The sequence below is a fragment of the Passer domesticus genome, chromosome Z (genome assembly GCF_036417665.1).
Source record: "Passer domesticus isolate bPasDom1 chromosome Z, bPasDom1.hap1, whole genome shotgun sequence".
In the NCBI taxonomy this organism is placed as follows: domain Eukaryota; kingdom Metazoa; phylum Chordata; class Aves; order Passeriformes; family Passeridae; genus Passer; species Passer domesticus.
This window is the reverse complement of record NC_087512.1, coordinates 17,604,624-17,620,296: the sequence shown is the minus strand read 5'-3', so window position 1 is coordinate 17,620,296 and position 15,673 is coordinate 17,604,624. Positions and strand designations below refer to the sequence as shown.

The 15,673-nt window shown below is 38.1% G+C and overlaps 1 protein-coding gene across 5 annotated transcripts in view; it reads right to left on the bottom strand.

Moving 5' to 3' along the window:
* Nucleotides 1–15,673, bottom strand: part of ITGA2 (integrin subunit alpha 2) — a 66,508-nt gene that overhangs the window by 16,278 nt on the left and 34,557 nt on the right. For all 5 annotated transcript variants that reach the window (XR_010353750.1, XM_064404935.1, XM_064404937.1 and 2 more), the window contains 11 exons: nt 14,673–14,746; nt 13,203–13,341; nt 10,482–10,627; nt 9,634–9,777; nt 7,556–7,759; nt 6,644–6,780; nt 5,034–5,173; nt 3,932–4,083; nt 2,769–2,879; nt 2,123–2,205; nt 1,201–1,342 (listed from right to left, as the gene is read on the bottom strand). Coding sequence is in view for 4 of the 5 variants with exons in the window: in XM_064404935.1 (XP_064261005.1) it covers nt 1,201–1,342; nt 2,123–2,205; nt 2,769–2,879; nt 3,932–4,083; nt 5,034–5,173; nt 6,644–6,780; nt 7,556–7,759; nt 9,634–9,777; nt 10,482–10,627; nt 13,203–13,341; nt 14,673–14,746 (1,472 nt within the window). In the remaining variant the exon portion in view is untranslated. The remainder of the gene's footprint in view (nt 1–1,200; nt 1,343–2,122; nt 2,206–2,768; nt 2,880–3,931; nt 4,084–5,033; nt 5,174–6,643; nt 6,781–7,555; nt 7,760–9,633; nt 9,778–10,481; nt 10,628–13,202; nt 13,342–14,672; nt 14,747–15,673) is intronic.

Sequence of the window (15,673 nt, the reverse complement as noted above, 5' to 3'; positions counted from 1 at the left end):
CTACATAATAGTTTGTTTACTACTTTCCAGAATATTGGCTTGTCATCATCCTTGATTCAAAGACAAATTCACAGACCAGAGCCAGTTATCAACCCTTGGAGAAGAATTTGTTAAGAAGTACTGTCTTTTGTAAAAAAACATTCCTACTAGACATTTACCATTCATGAATTGTGCTACAAAAAAAAAAAAACAAAACAAACCCTCAAAACAAAACCTCTAAAAAACCCCATACATGCTCCGTTTATGTTTTTCATCCTGCCTTGAAGCAGGCACATTTTTGGTCCAAACTTCACTTGCAGGCTGAAGTGCTTCTAAGCAAAAGGGCTTTTAAAGCAAAAGAAAATTCTAGCTCCAGTGTGGTCTTTTGGCAGGAGTGCAATGAACAATCTTGCTGCACAACAGGATGGGGAGGTAGAGGGGCACCCCCAGCGCTGTGTGCAGTACTTTTGCCAATTCATTGTTCAGAATAATGCTGCTCTTGGGCAGGAATGAATGCTATCCCTCTTCTCCCTTCAGTACAGGGATTGCTCTGGATTTCACCCCCAGGATTATCACGCACCTCTCCAGCAGGAGCCTGACCATTATAAGCCAAGCACTGAAATCTGCATTTCATCCTTTGTGAATTGGGAGTAACAATTTAAATTATAGGTATACTGCATTCCCCAAAATAGCATGCACAATTCCTCTCTTTTGCTTTCTCTAATATAAAATTTGTTGGAAGAAGAGCTTTTGGTATAGCCATTGTGTCAACTTGATTAACTGTCTAGCTGGATCACACGGCCTTGGCAGTAACAGTATTTCTAGATCCAGAGTCTGCACTTTAAGGATTCATCATCAATGCTGCATGTCTGATTTATCAAATACAAATTCCCTGTGGCACAGCAACTGCTTCAGGCATGCTGCTGTGAATTAAGAAGAAGATGTGGCTGCCAAGGCCTAAAGTGAGGAAAAAATGTCTGAGGTGAGGTCAAACTCGAAAAGTTGCCAGCTTTTATGCTGAGTTGGAAATATCTCTCCTTGACCTAAATAAACTGATCTGCTGGGAGAATAATTCTGGTATCCAAGAAAACAAATTGTGAGAGAGTTTTGTACATACATTCTTTTCTGGAATAGGCAGTGCTAGAAAGGAGAAAAGAAAATTTCTCTGAGAACCTCAAAATCGGGGCAATAACAGAAACACTGAAGTTGGGTATCACGCACCGGTAAAGAAGACGAAGCAAAAAACAGGTTGTCTGAAAATGTAGCCTGGATTCTGGTGTTATATGCATTTTCCTTTTTATTTCTCAATTTCACATTGAATGTTACTCTTCTGTTTTTGCTGCTGACAATAAACTGTTGCTTGCTGTTGGAAAATAAAGTCCATTGTTGTAAATAGAGGTACTAGAACAGCTGTGGATCAGGAAAATGTGTTGCCTGAAGCCAACAACAAATAACAAGCACAGCAAGACATTTCCTACATTGTACACACTTAAACACTCTGCTTTCTAAACTCCTTGGCATAAGAAATTCTGTGATGGTGTTTCCTGAAACCAGAGAGAATTCTTCTATTCTGAAAGTGCAGGACTTTGATTATGTGTTGTCAAAGTGACAAGGGGTCTACCCTGGTGGGAAGGGGAACAGAGTGGGCAGCACACATGGGCGGCCTTATCTCTGTGATGCATGTAGATGCATATACATCTGACATGGACTTAGAGTATGTGCTGCCCAAATAGCTGACCACAACTCCCCACCAGCACAGCTACTGCAGGATCCTCGCTGCTCCCTGTAGGGGGGATGAAGACAACTGCTGCAGCTGCTGCTGCTCTCCTATTGTGCTCCCTTTCCCAACACCAGCCAGTCAGACACAATTTGTCCAAATACTCACTATGTCCTCATCTCTAAGGTACCAAAACTTGGGTTGGTCTAAGCTGACAAGAGTCCTACTTCTGTGTTTGTGTCCCTATCCTACCTCTTTTTCCTCGATTAAATTTAGATTAAAATGCCATTGCTTTTTTTATCCGTGCTGTTTCTAAGTAGATGTTGAACTGGAAAGGCATTCTCCTCTAGAAATTAATCCAAAGCCTACAGGAAAACAAACTGTTGAAACACTGGACCTTAACAGTTCCACTGATTCAGGTCTTACCTGTCATCTGCCTTCTGCTGAACATTCAGAACAAGATCAGAGATACAAAGTTCATCTTCACCACAGTCTTTAATAAAAGGAATCTAGGAAAAACAAAAACATTTCCTGAATGACAGGGCTCAACTTTTAACATGAAGACACTAGAGTGCAAACAGCTTCAAGCTGAAGCACATTCTTGGTTTGCAGATAAGAAAATCCCTCTGAAGGACATTAAAAATCTTGACAAGTGAATGAGTGAACTGAATAATGTGTCAACTGATCCAAGAATGGTACAGACAGGTTACTCTTCAATAGCAACAAACGTGGTGTAGTCAAATTAGTTTCATCTCTCTTCTATCCTTTTTACTCTCTTCAGTACCTTTTTACTGTAGAATAAACTGAAAGAATTCATCTTTGCCATCAACTAGAAGTTCACATCAACGGTGACGTGGCTGAACTGACATGCTTGTTATGTGCTACGGTGGCTGATGTGTGTGTGTGAGCAAGCTCATGTAATACAGGCAAAGGTATGAAAGGAACCAGGGGACAGCCCTCCATGTGACTTGCACAGAGCACCAGTTTCAGGTGCCTCTTTGGTGTTTGTGGGGGCCACACATAATGGATGTGGATGGCCATGCATTTCGGAATAGTAAATCTGCATACTTACACTATAGGCCACAGATGCTGGGGAAGATATGTCCAGGACAGGGCTGGAGCCAGGATTTGCAAGGCCAATGTCAATGCGCAAACTAAGTGAATTCACGGCATCTGAAGGCTCCTGTAAAACACACGTGGTTCAGATGATGGCTGCCAGCACAGAAAACAGGATAAAATTGGTAATTTCTATTGTGAATTGAGAATGAGCAGTAAGATAATACTTGCTCTAAACAAGGAAAAGCAACAGTTCAAAGCTTCATTTCTTAAAGAAAATAATTTCGTGAGATTGACCAGTGTGGGCTCCTCTAGATTAAGAGTTTTCAGTGTGATTTCCATGATAAAACTGATTTTTTTACAATTCCTGGAGACTGTGCACATCACAGTAACTACTAGGACTAAGGAACATGCAGATTGTCTGCAGCCGTAGGAGCTGGTCCTCAAAGCCGTCACCAGATAGCTTTCATTCTCATCTAGCTGCAGAAGTCAAATTTCTATTCCACTCTGCCTTACCATCACAAAGAGCATCTGAGCCTGAGTGACACTAAAACATAGAAAATGCCATGTTTCCTCTTTTTTCAGTCCTGGATAAATCATCTTCTAGCCCTGTGGCTCACTGCTCCATATGGCACTAAATGTGATCAACAGGTCACTGCAAACCAGAGCAGGGACAGAAGTCATCTACCTGTTCTAGCATCATGCAACAGAGCTTAAGGCAAGTCTCAGGGGTCTGTTCAGTCTTTGGTTCTGGACAAAAATGGAGACCTGCTTATTTTAATTTAATTCCTTGGTGTGTACCAGGGGTTAGGATGCATGCAAAGTCTGCCTGAATGTTAAGTTTGAAGAAAAGATTTGCATGAATGTTTTAGTTCTTACAAAAGAGTCTAATCAGAGGGAAATTAAAATCTATTTAAACTATAGACCATGGGCCCTATATTACACCAAAGCTGAATAGCACAATAAAGACCCTCTTTTCTATCCTAAAAATCTGTACTGAATGTGACAGTTATTTGTTTCTATGAAATCATAATCTTATTATGTATTTTTCAGCTGGGGGGGTTTGGGAAACATAAATAATTCAGTACACCATGCATGAAATTCACATTACAGACAAAAAATTAATCCATGCCTTCCTCTGATCTTTTGTTATGCAAAAGTACTTGCAATTGTACTTACTTGTACACTGAAGACATCATGAACACAATTCTCTTCATATTGCACCACAAGATCCCTCTGCATGTACCTTTCATTATTTTCTTTGAAAAATCCTCTAGAAGTCACCCTAGAGGACTGGAGATCTGCATCCAATGTTGCATTGTACTTTATAGCTGCAAGAAGAATAACAGTACATTTTTGACTGAGCATGGTTGCCCATGATCTCATTACTATGCTCAATTTTATAGGGACCAGGCTTTCCAAACCACACTAAGAATTCTATGTTTTTCATAGCTAAACACAGAGCAGTTTCAAAATGAAAATACTTTCTCTTGTGTTTTCCAAAGCAGGTTTAGGTAGGTCCTGATCTGCAAGGGGCACATTAAATGGCAATCAATCCAGCCTCCACTGCAGATGTCTGAGCCTGCAGCTTAGGAAAGAAGCAGTCAGCAGGGCCAGGGTTACTTTACATAAAGGGGCCTTGCAACAACATCACTGAACTCAGAGGTGACTTTAAACAATCTGCATCTTCTCTTCAATCACATAATAATTTCTGCCACCTCCTCTTTGTTTTATGACTATTATGTTGTGAAAGTTCATTGTTACTTTATAGCTTAAAACCATGAGTTCCTAAAGGCACTTTACGTAGTACTGAAGCCATCCAGCTGGTGTTGTCTGTGAGACTGGACTTAAAAACTTCATGGGAGCCCACTGCTGGTCACAGAAATTATTCACTGTGCTCTGAAAAGAAGAGCTTCCTCCCACTGAAAACTGCTCAGACCCTCTGGAAAATATTTAATTTTCTTTTTCTGAAGAGGAAAAGTATGCAGTCTGCTGTTGAAAACAAAAGGTTGGACGAACCTAGCTTCTCATGATTTACATTTTTGGGGCTTGTTGAACAACAAGAACACAGCTGTCTTCTACACTGTTAAATCCCCACTTTTCAGAGTATGGAGACAGTGATGAATTAGGTCTTAAAAATATTTTCTCAAGCACTTAAGTTTTACATTGATTTTGTGATTCTTGACATTCAATCTAATACATATTTAGATTCTCCATTACTCATTTAAATAATGGACCTTTGAAGAAATTAATATAAGACAAATCATCAAAATACTCTTACCCACTTGATTATTTTTCTTAGCAGGTCTAAATGCAGCCTGAAAACATATTTTGACAGTTATATCTGTATTCTTGTTCAGCAGACTGATTTTCTCAGGTTTAAATGAAGCAGTTATGGACACATTTGCAATGCCCCTTGACCTGAAAAATATATTTTAAAAGTTACATGGGGTTTTGAAGAACACTAAGTAACATAGAAGCTCTGTTGTCTAACACTATCTGTAAAAGTTAGTAATGATTTTTTTGGTTCCCAATGTAAACTTCTTTTAATGGCACAAGTAAAATTATTTTTCCTTAGGTATACAAGAATTTGTTGATATCATTGCTTACAGTAATAATATGTATTTTCATGTCAAATTAAGAGCTGATTGATGGTTTCATCCTAGGCTCTAATCAATCTCTCAGGGTATCAGAGAATGAAGCTCTTGGCCTATTTTCCAAATAAGTAACCTTCTGCTCCTTTAGAGCTCTTCTGGGAAGGTGAGAATGGGTAATTCTTCATTTCATTTAATAATCTAATTTTTCTGAGAAACAACTTTGATGTAATTAATCAAGATTTTGAAGAAAAGTTTCAAAGGAACTCCACATGTAAAAACAAACACTTTAATCAAAATGAAATGCATTAATCAGCCCAAATGTCAGAGTGAAAGAAGAATGAGCATCTTCATTAATCAAATCTAAATAAATGCTGGTACTTCAAGGAGCATAATTTTCTTTAATGAAATTCCCAGCAGCAGCAGCAGCAGTCAAAGTTCCAAACTGACCATTCATTTTTAATTATCTTGTTTCATTACGAAAGAAGTAGCAATTCACTGATATTTTTCTTACAATGGGGAGCCTCAGGCATGAAGACAGGCAACAGATAGGAAAGGAAACAGCACTTGAATTTAGCTTTTCAAGCAAGGATTGGAAATCACAGCCTACTTAGGCAGGCAGATGATTTGGGTTCTGTGAAACCTTTTTATATTTTGTGAAAGTACTCTGACTTCTGTGGCAAAGGCAATGTGCCATTAAAAATGTGTTTCTTGCCAGCACTAGTTGTCAACTCTCTATTACTGCTGTCTGTCCTTACTGTGCAGGACAACGCTCCTCCCATACCAGCCTATCAGCCAGTAAAGGTCACGCAGGTTGTGTGAGACATGGTTTCAGGCTCAGCTATCAAAATTATACTGTGGCTACTGAGGTACACAGCCTACTGTTACAAACACCCTCCATCAAGCCCCATTTCCTGCTGCTGTCCCTTCCCTCTGGACGATATGCCTGCACAGCAGGAGCAGGAAGATGTCTCCTGGCCCTCTCATTCCTGGTCAGGTCCCTCCCATCAGGGAGGGAGGCTCTGCCACCTGGCTTCCTCCCTCAGGCCCTGGCTCTGCCCCTGTGTGCTGCCTTGGCTTTCAGTGGTTTAATGATAAATGCCTAAAAGAGATTTAGTCTAATACTCTTTTTTAAGCTAGTTATGATAGCAGTGATGAGGCAGTAAGTGTGCTAGCACTGAACATATGTAACAGAAGAGCTTTTTAATTTGCTTATTTTTCCTGTTTAATTAACTGCATGTTCAACTGCTGCATCTGAAGTACTAACTGCTTCCTTTCTGAGAAAGAGTATACTAACCATAGCACAACCACATTTCCATCAGCACCAACTGATACGTCAGTAATGCCATCGTCATCTAAGTCTCTATGGCCATCTACTGATCTTCCAAAGAATTGGAGCTTTTGTCCAAAAGCAGAATCCGATCCTAAGATTTTCTGGGAAAGAGAGTTTGGTTACTGAGTTTGCCAAAGCATGCTTAAGTCCATAGATAGTAGCCTGATTAATAGATTTTCACAGATACTCCCTGCATATGCAATGTATTGTTTAAACAAAATGCATTTGTGCGTGTTTTCTCAGATGCTTTTGTAGCACTTCTTTCTCCTCTATTGGAGCAAACAAAGGACTAGATTTTTCTGTCTTGGGAGCAAATCAACTAACTGACTGCTGTATGCCAGATACAGCTGGAAACTTTTTCCATCTCACATTGAGCAACTCAAAGAATATGAAGCTTAATAGGAGTTCTAACAAATACTAGTTACAACCAGAAAATCTGCATAGAAAGTGACAATAAGATTACCATTATAGTATATATTGAAGACCAGTGAAAGACTTCCCCTTTAATACTATGTATTTGTAATTTGCAGAGCTAGGATTCATCTAATCTTCATTGCTGTACATCAGCACTAAAAACCTGAAAATAATGGTGTCAGTTCTAGGATAGTAGTTGACTTCACACTCAGGCATCAAAATAGCTCAGAATGAGCATCTTGCACATCCTTTTCCTCTATATGGTTCATTTATAACCACCACAACATCAGCCTGAATATGTCAACATGACAGCTGAAAGAAGGAGAGGCACAAAATGTGAAATAAACCATGAGAATAACAGTATTCCTTTAAGAGGCTGAAACAATAGCCAATTAAAGCACAGAAAACCTTCTAGCAGATTTAAAGGCACAGAGTACAGCATTATGCAACACAGTTATTTACCTGAGAATATTTGGTACGTATAGTCTTTTGAAATCCATTATAAATGTAAATTGCTCCCGAGTTTTGGTTTTCCAGTGGTGCACCTATTACAACATCATTAGAACCATCCAAATCAATGTCTGCAAGTGCTGCAATTGCTGATCCAAAGCGTGCATTTTCTGATCCCTGTGGACCTTCCAAGAGTTCTTGTTGATCCAAGATTCTCTTTAAAAATTGAAAAATAAGAAAAAGGAGAAACACAACTATCATTGCACCAGATTAGACCTAGGAGCAGTATCTATGTGCATTGTTTTTTGTTTCTGTTTTCCACTACATTCCCCTCAGATAACTCAACACTGAATTCCTTCCCCATTGTATTGCCCATTCAGTTTGCATTATGTCTCAAAGTCTTGGCAAGAATTACACAGCAAAATCAAAGCATGCTATGCAAAGTACTAAGAGCAAATATAACCATATGTATGAAGCTTAAATGCCCTCTCTGTCCTCATCTGACTGTTCTGAAGTTTCACAATACATTGAAAAATACAGTTTCCAGTTTTGGATTACTGGTTTTTATGCAGAGGGAATAGAAATTATGTAACTGGACATAATTCTTTGAAATAGAAATGGAATTTCCTTACTAAACTAATGCAAAAAACATGTGTCCAAATGGTAAACTCCTGACCTCTCCAATGCCAATGAAGAAAGAAAGACTGGAGATTTTCATAGTAAATAATCCCATTTACACTAGATTAAATGCAACTCTGGCAAACAGCATTCTCACCTTTAACTTCAGTTACCATACTGTGCTTAAATTTTAGAAACAACAGCCAAGTTATTTATTAAAAATGACTACAAAAGTATTACTTGCGCAACAGGGACAACTTGCACAAATCCAGATTATTTTTAAAAAACATTAAAAGCACATTTCATTGTTCTTTCTTATTTAAAATTTAAATCAAACATTTGAAAATAACTAAATATTGTAAGATAGTCTTCCAGTTTATTTGGTTTTCAAAAGCAAAGAAAAACAAATCCTTTAATTTTTCTTTTCTTTCATATCTCATGTCTGATACCACAAGCAAAAAGACCAATGTCAGCTGCCAACTTTCACCTCCTCCATCTATGTTGAAATTGTTTCAGGGTAGTTTCCTGTTGTATCACGATGCTCTGACTGAGGTCCTGCTGAGGAACATGGTGCTTCCTCTCTATTTATTTGATTGCAATTTACCTAGTAAAGAGACCATTTTCTGTTTTCTCTGATGGATGTCAGAAATTAATTTACTTTGCAGACATCCAGTGAATGAAAGACTGTTCAAAAATGCCAGAGGGCTCAGTATAGTTAATACATATATTCTGAAAACACCTACTATGGTTCTGAATAAAAAGCACTGTCAGTCAAGCATCAGACAAATAGCTAAGCTTTATTGAATACAGGGGACAACAAGAGTTATGGTAACCATCCAGTGTTAGTCTATGAAACAATGCAGAAAGCTGGTAGAAGAGCATTTCTTAGAACTGCTTTGGGAATACTGTCAGGCACTGAATACATTCACCAAAAACAAATGGCAAATTACTTAGCAAAAGCCTTGAGCTAGGTTTTTCAGAGATACAGCCAACCCATGCTATATTAGCATGAAGCACATTGCCTGACACCAGGACCAGGGAGACACTGAGAACACCAGGCCCCGGACCACTAACAGTGCTTAGCTACTGCCTTGCTCATTGGCTCCATTTTGGTCTGTTCCAGCTGCCTAATTCCCAGATTACATGCACAAGCAGCTCTGGGGCAAGTTTGCAGCTGCTACTGAAAAGTAGAACATGTAAGGCAACATTGGAAAGGCCTCCACACACATCCCTCTAACCAGGAAGGCTTGGCACCATTCAACCTTATGCCACATCGCAGGATAAGCATGTGCTCTGTTTCTTGTTTAAAAAAAAAAAAAAGAAGTTGCTTGAAATATTTCTAACACTTTGAAAAGATTCACTAAATAGTGACTTCGAGGATCTGGAGAGGCCAAAGGCCCTTTAATATCCATGTGGCCAATCTAATTTGAAAGAAATTAGCCCTAAGTAATGCTGGCTTGAGCCATTTTTACCTTTGTGATGGAAAACATGTATACTCTCCCTTCTTCCTTTTTCAGGTCATTCATAAACATTGGTGCACCCACAAGCAGCACATCTGTCACAGAATCTCTGTCGACATCCACTGAACACACCACACTGCCAAAGTAGGAGCCAATCTGAAATCAGAAGCAAATGGGCTGTTGCTGTATACCGTTTTTGTAAATCATGTTTTAGCACCTGATCCAGAAAACTTACATCCAGTAATATTCCAATGCTAGTGAATGTTGATGAATTTAATTACTCGGTAGCATACTCCATTATTGGAAGAATCACATCCTTACACATATTTCACTATTTCTGTCCCGTAGTTGCTCCTATGGCTTTACCACTCAGCAATACAAATACCAACAGAAAGTAAGATATGGGAGGTATTTATTTTTTATAACTGCACATGAAACTACCCAGCCTCTGATCTACTCTCAGATTTCTCCTACAGAAGATACCAAAACCAGCTAAAACCATTCCTCTTATGCAAACAGAGAAAAAGAGACTGAGCTTCTGTATCTGTCTTCTTATGTCATCTACTTCATAACTTCTCAGACAGAGCAGTTTACTGAGTATCTCCTGATTTGAATTGTTGACAGACGGATACATTAGTTAGAACTGTATATTATCTTTTGCCACTAATTGGATGACTTCCTAAAATACTGCTTAAGAATAACAGCTAACCTCATTTAAATAGTCTAGCGGCAGAGAAAAGTTCAAGTGGATTTTACATGCTTTGAGACAAAGAGGAATTTTCAAAACAAATTGCAATTTACTGCTGGGTCAATAAAAAAAGAGTCCTGAAAGTCTGTATTCATGACCAAAATATACTTGCCTGCTCGCCTCTCTGTGACTGCACAATTGCAACATTACCATCACTGTCAACATTATAAACCACCACTCTGCCAGTGTAGTTGGATCTTGGTGCTCCAGCAACAAAATAGACAGAACTCATAGTTGAGAGAACAGCAACAGAATAACCTGGGTATAGAAGTCAACATTTAACATATGTGAGAGATCTTTAATTACAATTTATCAATTTGTTATCCATAAAGGCACAGAGGATGAGTCAGTCTGGTATGTTAAATGTACAGAGTGATGATTCCAGATGAGAAGTTATGCTGTCACATATGTATAAAATTTGCAATATTCTCCTGGAGAGAACAACGACACACAGATCAAGTTGAAGCAGGTTTACAGAATAACACAATAGCTTAGCCTATTCAGTAAAATGCAGACCACAAAAATGACATGCTTGTGAAGGAGACAGGGAAAAAAAAATGTGCAAAGAGTATCCTTGGAAAGAAGAAATAAATATGAGATGAATGTTTGAACCAGTCTTCAAACTAGGGAGGAACACCTAGCTTCTGCAAAGTTTGCAGTGCATTTTCCCACAGCTCACTAAACCACAGACCAGTGGTTTGTCTGAATAGAAGAGGCTACATTAACAGCTTGTTAGCTGAAAGGTTGATTGAACTTCTTTGAACATTTTAATCCTCATTACCATTATTCTAGCATTTACTTGCTTTCAGGAAACATAATTTAATACCTGTAAAAATGTAAACATGTGTTAGCAGTATAAATCTAGCATTAGTGCATATTTCAGATTTCTGTGGTTTAGTTCCAGCAAATTTATTTTGAGCAAAGAAAACAAAGACATCCTTTATAAAAATCAATAACAAAATGCCAGTGATGGGACACAATATGCAGATCTTTAGCAAGCAGCAGAACAATACGAGGAGCAGTCTATAAAGGATTATGCTTTGATCTTTACATCACACCAGTCTAATTCAGATTTTTTGTTCAGATTTTTTGTTCAGACACAGGTGACAACTTTTGTGACTGGAAGTTCAATGAGCAACAAAATGAAATTTTATTCTGCAAGTTAAGTACACACCTTCCTAATCAATACAGAATACAATAATTTGAAGTGAGCGAGTGCCATGCAGAGCAGGGTGGCAGAACAACTGAGCAGGCTGTGATGTTTTAGCAGCTCTTTAACTTATGCTCTCCCAAGCATAAGTGGTCCTTCTCTGGTGAGAGGGAGATGGTATGGGGAGCTCCTACTGGAGGACAGAAAGTTGAGGAGAAATAAAGGCCACAACATTGTTTGCTCCAGAAAGATTAATGTAAATACACTGAAACTGCCTTGTAGAGAAAGGAAAATACCCGAGTTTTTAAAAATTATTAAGAAAATGAAGTAAGGGAAAGTCTGAAGAGGTCATACATGCAAAAGTGCTACTGCTCATTTGCTTGGGTTTAGATTTATTCATTTTGTTGGATGCAAATAATGCTGAGCCATAGGAGGAAAAAAAGAGTATGTTAATTGCAAAGAGAGGAAACTATTAAATATCTTTAAGAATGAGAAAGTCATAGATGCTTAATGTAGTAGCATTATTCAGGGATGAAACAGCAGAACAGGCATGTTGAAGATTTACAGGAAGCAGTTCAATGAACTGAAAATACAGACAGGCTTTATAGGGTCAGGAAAGCATGTCAAAAATACATATGGAGATTATAATTAAAATCTCTATTAAGTAGTAGTAATATTAAAAATCTATAAACTGAACTGGAAAAGGCGAAGAAAACAGCAAGCACATATGAAACAATAGAAAGTCAATCAGCTTCTCATCCACATCAAACTGGGGAACACTCAAATACTGTAACAGAAGCAACTCATAACGATCAGTATGATTCACTAAGCAGCCTTTTCAAATCCCATTATTTATTTTGTCTCTGTAATTGTGCTGGTTTTGGCTGGTACAGTTAATTTTCTTCACAGCAGCTGGTGTGGACTGTGATTTGGATTTATGATGGAAACAGTGTTGATAACACAGGGATGTTTCAGTTACTACTGACAGTGTCAAGGCCTTTCCTGCTCCTCAGTGTGTCCCACCAGCGAGGAGCTGGGAGGGGTCACAGGGAGCTGGGGGGAGCCACAGCCAGGACAGCTGCCCAGGAATGGCTGCAGGGGTATCCCATTCCATGTGCTGGCATGCTCAGCCTATAAAGCAGGAGGACGGAGCAGGAAGGAGGGGATGTTCAGAGTGATGCCATTTGCCTTCCCAAGTCACAGTTGTGTGTGTTGGAGCCCTGCTGTCCTGGGGGTGGCTGAATGCACCTGTCTGCCCATGGAAAGTGGTGAATAAATCCCCTTGATTTGCTTTGTTTGCGTGTTTGACTCTCACTTTCCCTGTCTGTATCTCAGCCCAGAAGTTCATTCACTTTGACTCTTCTAACTCTCTTGCATTCTCACTCCCCTTAAGAGGATTGACTGAGCGGCTGCTTAGCTTCTAGCTGGGGTTAAACCACAGCAGGGACAAAGACTGATTTTTTTTTCAGCTTACCACTTTGATATTAGTAGGATTTAAAAATAATTCAGGTTTTTATTAAATGAAATGTTGACTAGTAAAAAATAATCTTTTTTGACCAAAAATTCTTTTCACATTCTCAAATAATTTCTTAACACAAATCTGGCTAGGGAAAAACTTTCCAACTTCTTTAATATCTTAATCAAGGTTTCATACATTTCCAGATTTGTATTTCAGCCCCTTACCTAGATATGAGCTATGATTTCTGTCCTGTAGAATCTTCTCAAACACATGGCTTGGAAAGGTGGTGGCTCTGTCTGAAGACTCCTGAACTACTGTTCCACTCCAGTCATAGGCCCCAACTGCACCCAGCAGCAGAATATCCTTTAAAAAATAAAAGTCTACATTTTAGAACTACCTGGTTTAGAAAAAGTGTGAGCAAAGCTGAAGGTCCTGTGCATAATCTCCTACATCACTGTGTTTAAGGCAGTGATGCCAACTAAAGCCTTCAGGCAGCTCACTGGAGCTGCTCGTAGTTGCTCCTTACATGCAGGACTTTACTGTCCCTTAAAAGGGATTATCACCCTTCGACTGCAAGAGGATAAGTGACTGCTTTAGTTCTAGTGGCACTGCAACTCGTGATAAAATGGGTTTATTTAAACACTGATAATTTCCTATGTCTGTCCATGCTGGGGTTGGGCTTGCTAAGTCCATGCTTATGTGCACCCATGTTCTTCAGAAGACTGAGGATGACACAAATGCAGCTGTACAAAAAAGCTAAAGCCCCTTTTCTCAACAGCAAAAGTGCCAATGACAGCACACAAAAGCTGATGCGAATAGATATGGTTAATTCTTTATGTAAGATGTCCCTGAGAGAAGAGTTAAAGCTAAAATCCAAATTAGCATGGCTCATTATACAGAATATTTCATACAGAAACACTTAATCTTATACTTGTACACAGTAAACAAACATAGTTTAGTTTATTCAAGTTATTAAAATTCTTCACTAAACTGACATACTGTTACAGAAAACTGCAATAAAATTGAATGTGTAATTTTCCTGATAAAATGCCCATATGTTTCTCCTTTTTTTTTGCCATTTCTTAGCATCAACTGCTTCATAATTTAAAACTTCAATTTGTGCAGATACAAAGGACTTATAAAAAATTATTTCATTAATCTTTAAGGGTTATGAGAAAGAAACAACCTTCTTGTTTTTTCAGTTGAAAGTTGACTGAACTACATTTGGATTTTACAAGGAGGACTTATTTGATAATCTTAAAATTGATTAGCACAAAAATATATCTGATTTTTTGGTTTTAATATTTAAGTTAAATACGTTTTAAACAAATATAATTAATGTTGTAATTTATAGAGAAATTATTTTCAGATTTGATTTATTTATATTTTGGTGGCTGCCTACCAGCTTTACAATATAGCTAGTCACAAACAAGGAGGAATTAAATTTTTCCTGCTACATGAACTCAGAAATCACTGAAATCACTGTTTTAACACATCTCAAAATTAGTACATGAAACAAACCTCAATATAATTATACTTATTAATATATATTCAAGTAAAAAAAAATTAAAGGATAATTTGATATTCTGCTTGTAAAATGTTCTTAAAATTGGACATTGTATATTTATTTCTCTTTTCTTACAATCATGTATATGTACATCTATTTGTATCAATAAATAATTAAACTCACATACCTTTTTCTGTGAGTAATATGCACTGAAGCCCACCTGTGACATTTCCATTTGGAAAGTATCACCTTGATCAGTACCTGGTAAAACAGATATGTATATATGGTTATCTCTATGTAATCACACAAAATCCAGTCTTGTTGCCTCTGAGTTTAGCTGTATAGGGGCTGTGTATATTCACCAATTTGGCTAAAGCATTTACAAGCAATGGAAATCAGAGCTGGTAAACTGCAGAAAATTTGGAGGATTTAATGGCAAATTGATAAGATGGAGCCAAGAGCCATGCTATAAATCTCTTCCAAAAGAAGGGCAGAAGATGATGGTCAAGATGGTTTGAATCAGTTTGCACAGACTTGCCATTGTGGCTGGTCTATTTTTGTGTTAACTAGGAAGCATTAATACCCTGAAATTAACAACTTTAATGACTGTATAGTTACAACTTCCAAACAGAACAGACATTTTTATTTTCGTATAGGGCTCCTAAAACCTGTTGCAATTGTCTTGAAAAATACTGTGAGATCCATTTCCTAAGGTAGATGGATAGGAATTCAGTGGGAGTACTCAGTAAAAAGACCTATTCCCTTGCTTTGAGTAGCATCATGGGTCTAGCAAAGAATAAATGAAGGTGAAAGAGAAGGGAAGATGTCTTCCTGAGCACAGGAAAGTGGTAGACAGAAGCTTCTTTGAGAACTGAGAGAAGGTTACACACCTCCAAGGCAAGGCCTGAATTTAACTTAAATTTAAAAGCTGGCTTTTGGGACAGACAAAGTTTCTCTGTGTCATCTCTGCAACACCTTCCTCTGAGCAATACACAGGAGTGTGGGTGGTGCTAGGGAGGGGACCTGATAGGCACTATACAAATTGCATTTTCAGTTCTGTAATAAGCAACCTAGTCTTCTAGTTTGTATTGTATGGGTTGTGGGTTTGGTTTTTTTATTGTGTTTTGGTTTTGTTTTTTTTTTTGGTGGTGTGTTTTCTTAAATTTTGTTTTGTTTTTTTTTTGTTTT